Source organism: Jaculus jaculus, chromosome 13 (genome assembly GCF_020740685.1).
Source record: "Jaculus jaculus isolate mJacJac1 chromosome 13, mJacJac1.mat.Y.cur, whole genome shotgun sequence".
Lineage (NCBI taxonomy): Eukaryota > Metazoa > Chordata > Mammalia > Rodentia > Dipodidae > Jaculus > Jaculus jaculus.
Window position 1 is genome coordinate 1,284,900 of NC_059114.1, and position 8,260 is coordinate 1,293,159.

The 8,260-nt window shown below is 47.7% G+C and overlaps 1 protein-coding gene and 1 non-coding gene across 3 annotated transcripts in view; both read right to left on the bottom strand.

Annotated features, from left to right (window-relative positions):
• Ppil2 (peptidylprolyl isomerase like 2) overlaps positions 1-6,507 on the bottom strand; it is a 34,308-nt gene extending 27,801 nt beyond the window's left edge. For both annotated transcript variants that reach the window (XM_045133022.1, XM_004670779.2), the window contains exons 1-3: positions 6,394-6,507; positions 2,770-2,819; positions 2,088-2,133 (exon numbers count right to left, since the gene is read on the bottom strand). In XM_045133022.1, coding sequence (XP_044988957.1) covers positions 2,088-2,133; positions 2,770-2,819; positions 6,394-6,425 — 128 coding nt within the window. In that variant the 5' untranslated portion in view covers positions 6,426-6,507. The remainder of the gene's footprint in view (positions 1-2,087; positions 2,134-2,769; positions 2,820-6,393) is intronic.
• Positions 6,508-7,141: 634 nt separating this feature from the next.
• LOC123454262 lies at positions 7,142-7,248 on the bottom strand. The gene has a single exon (XR_006633247.1). It is a non-coding gene; the product is annotated as a U6 spliceosomal RNA (small nuclear RNA).
• Positions 7,249-8,260: the final 1,012 nt, after the last annotated feature.

An 8,260-nucleotide genomic window follows, 5' to 3' on the forward strand; every position in this document is an offset into this window, starting at 1 on the left:
TTATACAACATCCCCTTAAAGTTTAGTCAGCATAGGTCTGTCCCTACACTTGCAGTGTGGCAGTACCAGGACTCTGACCCTGCCAAACTCCAACTGGGCCTGGGACAGTGACTCCTAGGATGCTGACCCAGGGGCCTACTGTGGATGACTTGGCCATCTCCATCTCTGACCCAACCTTCAACTATTAACTAACAAGCAGCGGGACCAAAACCAGCACCAAGGCCAGCTCCACAGGTCAAGAAGGGAGCTTCCAGGTCAAAGGCCTCTGAAGAAACTGGAGCCACAGGAGCCTGGCCCTCACACTAGTCCAGACCAATGCATTCCCATGAGGCCAATGATAGAACTGGGCAGGTTAGGAGAGGAATCCTGATTTGTTCACCCTCCCTGAGCAGGGCCCTCTTAACAGACAATAGGAGGACATTTCTAGGCCCAAACAACTGTGCCCAGGTACCCATGCCCTGAGCCCCCTTGCCCTTTCTCACTGCACAGTGGCATCAGGCTGATCTGCCTTAATAAAGTCATGTAACTTTCAGAATCAGAGTATTAGAGAAGGGGATCCCATTAGAACCACAGGATCAGGCTCAGGCCTGGCCAAACTCGAGTCCTGGCTGACTATCAGATCTGCCAATGTGCACAGCCCCCATCACCCTGGGAAGGGCAATGTACGGGAGTTGGTAAGTCCTACATATGTTTCCACAACAACTCCCTCTTCTGTTATAAGAGTTTGGTTTTAATTTTTTTTCAAGGTAGGGTCTCCCTCTAGCCCAGGCTGACCTGGAATTTACTCTGTATTCTCAGGGTGGCCTCAAACTTATGGCGATCCTCCTACTTCTGCCTCCAGAGTGCTGGGATTAAAGGTGTGCATCACCACACCCAGCTTTAATTTTTATTTACTTACACATGTGCGAGTGTATGTATGGTCATGCCAGGCTCTCTGGCCACTGCAAACTAATGCCTATTGAACTTTATGTAGGTGGCTGACAAACTGAACCCAGGCTTTGCAATCAAGTACCTTGAACCTGGGAGCCATCGCTAACCCTCGCTTTCGTTCAGAAGCATATGGTGGCTCTGTTTCTGGTGAGTGCCGGAGTTGCAGGAGAGGAGAGAAGGATCTCATAGTGTCATTACTGCTGCTGCTGCTGCTGCTCTTAAAATCTTGAACAGGAGTAAAGTTGTACAAGTGTGGTCTGGAGTCACACCAGCAAAGTTGTGATTCAGCAGGGCCATCTCTCTTCTACACTTTGGTTCTCTCATTCATAAAGTGAGCTTAAAAACACGGTCTACTAACATCAGAAGCTGAACGATGCTAAAAAGCAGAGAAGGTAAACACAGACCCAATGAGCAGAACATGCCCAGAAGCTGACCTCATGGCTGAGAGCTCAGGGAGGAGCACAGAGAACCCTCCATGCATCTCCAAGGGTCACATTCACTACAGACTGAGCATCCCTAAACTGAAACTTCAAAATACTCCAAATTCTTGGGCTGGAGAGATGGCTCAATGGTTAAGGTACTTGCTTGCAAAGCATGTTGACCTGGGTTCAATTCCTCAGTGCTCATGTAAAGCCAGATGCACAAAGTGGTGCATGCAACTGGAGTTCACTTGTAGCAGCAAAAGGCCCTTGTCACCCCTTTTTATCTCTCCCTTCCTTTCCCTTTTTTGCTCTCAAATTTTTTTTTTCTCATTTTTTTGAGGTAGGGTCTTACTCTAGCCCAGGCTGACCTGTAATTCACTATGTAGTCTGAGGGTGGCCTCAAACTCATGATTTACCCTCCTACCTCTGCCTCCCAGGTGCTGGGATTAAAAGAGTGTGCAACCACCCCCAGCTTAAATTTTTTTTTTTAATACTCTAAATTCTACAACTTTTTGCATGTCACAGCATTTCAGATTTTGGATCTTCATACTAGGGAGGATCAGTCTACACAAATACTGCTCTAGAGCCAGACTAGGAGCCTGGGATCTAGTACTTCAGAGGAGGCGGCAGGAGGATCAGGAATACAAACCAGCATGAGCTATAGAGTAAGACTCTGCCTCAACAACTTGTACAAGAAAATGAGCCAAAGGAAAGAGAAAGGTTCAAAAATCTTACCTGCAATGGTCAAAAGGCAAGCGACGAAAATTTGTCTGTGGGATATCTGTTTGAAATGAAATAAAAAACAGAAAGCTTATTTGGAGACGTAAGAATGCCGGCTACACAAGTGTGAGGACCCGAGTTTGGACCCCATCTCAGCAATCACACTGATGCTGAGTGGGAATCACAGCCTCCCTTAACGTCAGCACTCAGGAGACAGAGACAGGGATTTGATGGACAAACTGGCCGGCTAGACTAGCTGAATCAGCAAGCTCTGGGCTCAACTGGGAGACCCAGCCTCAGGAAATGAAGTCAAGAGCCAAAAAGAGCCCAAATCAACCTGGGGCTAGAGAGGTGGCTCAGCTGGTAAAGGTGCATCTTTGGCTGTGTGTGGTGGCTCACGCCTTTAATCCCAGCACTTGGGAAGCAAAGGTAGGAGGATCGTGTGAGTTCAAAGCCACCCTGAGACTACATAGTGAATTCCAGGTCAGCCTAGGCAAAAACGAGACGCTACCTAAGATGGAATGTCTTCTCCTATGCTGAGTAAGCCTGCTCTTTAATGGACAATGTCTGCAGCCTAGTTCTTCAGTATAATATCTGTTCTGATTTCTGTCCTCTTTTTCTGACTGACTGTGTAAGGCAGACATCAATCCTCACTACCACCTCTATCACCCACAGACAGCAGGGCTGCATGCCTTACCTGGCTTCTTGCCACCATAGAAATGAGTGTATTCAGCACAAGTAATGTACCTGAAGGAGAGAGGGGAGAGGATATTACTACCTCCCCTTCACAGGAAGGTCAGAAGCAACAGAAGTAACTTATAGCCACCCTTCATTTGGCAAGTGCTTATTGAACATTTGCTGGGTGTCAGGCCATAGTGATAAGCACAACAGACACACAGGACACAAACCAGTTAATAAACACAAGGTTGCTTTCCTCTGAAGGTATGAACCAGATCTACAGAAAATCTGACAATAAGGAGCAGCTAGCCACATAAGGGTTCTGGGAACGAGTTTAGCAGTTCAGCACTTACAGAAGCAAGAAAAGCTGGATGTGAGCTAGAACGGAGATTTGCTGGAGCACAGTGTGCACAGGGAGTGAAGCAGCAGTACCAACAGAGGCCAGGGCAATGGCTGGCTCACAAAGGGTCTCAAAGGTCACAATAAGGACTCTAGATTTGCCATAAGGGTGACGGGAAGCTGTTGGAGGGTTTTCAACAGAACCCTAACATGATCTAACATATCTCAAAACATCACTCTGAAAAATAAAATAGTAAGATAAAAAAGACGTGCACCACCACGCCTTGGAAATAAATCACTATGGCTACCGTGCATAGGCTACTGAAGGTGTATAAAGTTGAAAAATTCTAAGTCAGTCCATGGTGAATCAGGGACTGTTGCAGACAGCTCCACAATGCTGGGATGAACATCCAACCAGATAATTTGGGGGAGGAACAAGATTTCAAGCTTACAGATCCAGAGGAAGTTCCATCAATGGCAGAAGCTGGCTCCCATGCAAAAAGCTAATTAGAGAGAGAAACCACCAGCAGCCAGCAAACACCAACAAGCCACAAGCAGGAACTGGCAGCGCGCAGGAACCCAGAGCTCAGGCCTCTGGGTGTACCTTTGGGCTGGAAGATCTGTCCTAGTGATGAACCTTTAGGCTGGACCCCGGGATCCGCCCCTAGTGACACCTCCTCCAGCCAAGTGGCTGGAGACCCAAGTTACAAACTTTAGTAACACACCTGAGTTTATGGGGGACATCCACTCAAACTACCACAGGGACTATTGCAGTATAATCACTGAAACCGAGGGAATGGGATGGGGGAAGGCTCAGAAGCTGAAAACTCAAGAGTTCTGCTTGAGACATACTGATTTTGAGACATCTATCAGTTCTCAAAATGGAGATGTTGAGTAAATAATTGACTATTGTAAGAAGTGATGAGGCAGTCACAGGACACTGCTTGGCTTGCACAAAAAATACACCCTTCTCCCACACAACACAACCTGTTGGGAACCTGAGACATCCACCTGTACCGAGCTGCACATATACTCTGCCTGCTCCGATGAACTAGTTTTCTCCTCCCTTTAGTGACCACTGGTCATGATCAATACCAACCTGAACAACAGAGGGTCATCCAGTCTGGATAGGCTTTTGGATACATGCACAGTAAGGCAAACTGTGTCCACAAAGTGTACTCTTAGGGAGAATACCTTATTTACTATCTTAGGCTTATGTAAATAAGTAGGCATAGCTATGATTAATATCATATACTTCATGGGAGGGAACATGTGCAGTAAAGAAAATGCCACGTGGGGCTAGAGAGATGGCTTAGTGGTTAAGGCACTCGACTGCACAAGCCTAACAACTTGGGTTCAGTTTCCCAGTACCCACGTAAAGCCAGATACACAGTGACACAAGAATCTGGAGTCTGCACCAGCTGGAGCCTCTGGAGCACCTATTGTCTATTTCTCTCTGTGTGCCCCTCTTCTATCTCTCTCTACTTGCAAATATATAAATAAATAATTTTAGGGCTGGAGACATGGTTTAGCAGTTAAGGTGCTTATTGGCAAAGCCAAAGAATGCAGGTTTGACTCCCTCATGCCCATGTAAAGCCAGATGCACAGGGTAGTTCATGCATCTTGAGTTTGCTTGCAGTGGCTAGAGGCCCTGGTATGCCATAATATATACTTATGAGAATATAATAAAATATTTTTATTTATTTATTTGTGGGTTTTTTTGTTTATTTTTTGAGGTAGGGTCTTGCTCCAGCCCAGGCTGACCTGGAATTTACTATGTAGTCTCATGGTGGCCTTGAACTCATGGTGATTCTCCTACCTCTGCATCCCAAGTGCTGGGATTAAAGGCAGGTGCCACCACACCCGGCTTAAAAAATATATTCTAATTTTTAAAATGCTATGCAATATAACCCAAACCTGTCAATCAAACCAAAGGACCACCCTCCTCTAAAAGTCATATAGATAAGGCCCAGACCACTTCCTCCACTCAAGTGGCCCACTACTCTTTTGGCAACGTATTCAAATCTTTACTTTTTTTGTTTTTTGGTTTTTTGAGGTAGGGTCTTGCTCTAGTGCAGGCTGACCTGAAATTTACTACATAGTCTCAGGGTGGGCCTGAACTGACTGTGATCCTCCTACTTCTGCCTCCAGAGTGTTGGGATTAAAGGTGTGTGCTACCACACCCGGCCAAATCTTTACTCTTAACAAAGTTTCTTGCTGCTTAACTACTGGTGTGAGCCTTTCTTCAATTCTTTTAAGAGGCTAGGGGCTGGAAGCATGGCTCTTGTAAAGTCTGCCTGTCCAGGATGATTGCCCAGTACCCATGTAAAGCCAGATGCACAAAGTGGCACATGCATCTGCAGTTCCCCCCCCCATAGCAAAAAGAATTTAGTACATCCATACTCTCTCTCTTTCTCTCCTGCCCTTCAAGTAAATAAATAAAATATTAAGAGGCCAATAACCTGGAAACACCCAGAGAGAGAGAGAGATAAATCACCATTAACAGGGGCCAATTTAACATGACTGGAATGACAGAATGGGTAGAAATGAAGAGGGGGGGACTAAGAGGTCTAGGATAAGGAAAGAATGCCCAACACAGGGGGCTGAAATGAGAGAGGCGCCACTGAAGCATATACAAAAGACAGACCGTAAGATCCCAGACACCAAGCAACAGTTTCAGAAAGGACCAGCGGTGCCTTTAAGGCGGTAGTGGCGCACGCCTTTAATACTTGGGAGGCCATGAGTTCGAGGCCACCCTGAGACTACATAGTAAATTCCAGGTCAGCCTGAGCTAGAGTGAAAAACAAAACAAACAAACAAACAAACAAAACCAAGAAAGGGGCGGCGGGGGACACGGTGATGACGAGAAGCCAAATGAGGACTTGAGTATTGACCACAGATCCGCCAACACAGGAGACAAGGTGTTCTCACAGGAAGAAAACAGGCAGGTCAAGGTCTTTCGCGTGTTAGGAAGAGAATGAAAGAAACACAAGGGGAAAAGCAACTAGGGGCAGAGCTGTCTCCTCCTGGCTGGAAGTCTGCAGCCCGGGCGCGGGCGGTGACCAACAGGGATGGAGAAGGGGGAGCGGGGCGTCGGCGGGGCGCCGGGGCGGGCGCAGGTGGAGGGCCGCGCTGAGAGCCCGCGGCTGCTCGGGCTGACCGAGACCAGCCCGGAGTTTTCCCGGAGGAAGTGACGCTCGGGATGGCGACGCGCCGGGGGGTAAGAAGAGGGGCACCAGCTGAGGAGAGGCAGGCGGGAAACTGAGGCACAGTGGGGCTCCCGTCCCGGGGGCGGCCGACTTACATTTTGTCCTTCTGGTGCTGTCGCTTCCCCATGGCGGCGGCGGACGCCTCAAACGAGTACTCAGAACTCCCAGCGGTTGCCCCGCTCCACGACTTCCGTGTACCGGGGCGGGCTCGTCCTCGACACTCCGGAAGTTGGAGCAAGGTATGTCGGGAATTGTAGTTTCTTTTTTTTAACTTTTTAAAAATTTTTTGTTTTATTTATTTATTGATTGATTGATTGATTTTTCGAGGTAGGGTCTCACTCTAGACCAGGATGACCTGGAATTCACTATGGAGTCTCAGGGTGGCCTCGAACTCACAGTGATCCTCCTACCTCTGCCTCCCGAGTGCTGGGATTAAAGGCGTGCGCCACCACTCCCGGCTTTATTTTTATTTTTTTGAGAGTGACAGACACAGAGAGAGAGAGAAAGAGACAGGTAGAGAGAGAGAGAGAATGGGCGTGCCAGGGCCTCCAGCCACTGTAAATGAACTCCAGACCCATGCGCCCCCTTGTGCATCTGGCTAACGTGGGTTCTGGGGAATCAAGCCTGGAAACCAGGGTCCTTAGGCCTCATAGGCAAGCGCTTAACCGCTAAGCCATCTCTCCAGCCCTTTTTTACTTTTTTTTTTTTTTATTAAATAGTTTTGTATTCAGTAATTACAGTCAGTTTGATACCCTTATTAGGCTCGTCAGTGACCCACCTCCTCACCTTGGCCCCTCCTTGTTGAGGTAAATGGGTCATGCATTGTGGAGTTAACCCACAGTTAAAAATATGGACCGCTTGACGAATTTCCGTGTCATCCTTGCGCAGGGGCCATGCTAATCTTCTCTGTATTGTACCAATTTTAGTAAATGTGCTGCCAAAGAGAGCACAAGGGAATTGTTTCTTGACCCAAGCGCGTATGCCCACAGGGGGAATACAGCGGAGCCCCATCTTCTCCAGGGACCAGACCCTCAACACAACCTCTTTGCCTGCCCAGGCCAACCTCAGCCATCCTTGCTCAAACATCCTCAAAGCATGCTCAGACATGCCTTGCATTCTTACATGTTGCAAAAGGTCGCCTGCCTCAAGTGCCATCAGCTCTCTGGTCCCTTCTCCACTTCTCTCCAGTGAAGGACTCAGGAACCAGAGGAATGCCATGACAGGCTTCAGAGTCACAAGTAGGCCTAAGTTTCTGTTTCCCAGCAAGGTTTAAATAAGAATTTAACAGTTACTGAAAAAAGATCACAAATTGCTTATGCCATACATTTCTATAGTCATAAGACAAGTTGCTTAAGTTCCTCAAACACACATAGCCAATCACAATAAAGGTTACCTAATCTGCTTGAACTTCCCCTAGCCCCCTGCCCACCAGCTCTGCCCCCCAGCATCCTAAGCCTATCAGAAAAATACAAGCGCAGTTACTACTTAAATCTACCAATCATGTAACCATTCCCCTACTTTGTTCAAATCCCTATAAAAAACCTGCCCCCCCCCCCCTCGCTGCTCAGGGCTCTTGTACTGATCCACTGCATTGGTGAAGTCAAGAGTCCAAGCTTAAACCCAAAATAAAGCTCCTTGCCTTTACATACGTGTTTGGTTCTCCTTGGTGGTCACTGGGGGCACCAAGAACTGGGCATAACATCCAGGACTGAAGCCCACAAAGCCACACCTGCAGTATACTCACCTCCCTTTCTTTCCACCTCCTCATACCCCCTCTGAAGTCAGAAGGGAGGTGATCAAGCTTGGAGGTCCAAAACCTTACCAGCCCCATATGTGCTCTCTGCTAGAATCTTCCTTTGGGCCTCAGCAGTATGTTTATGTGGCCCAACCTGGGTCTCTTATCTATACTTGGGCCCTGGTGGATTTGTCCAGGTTTGTGTTTTTCTGGGTGCCAAGGATAAC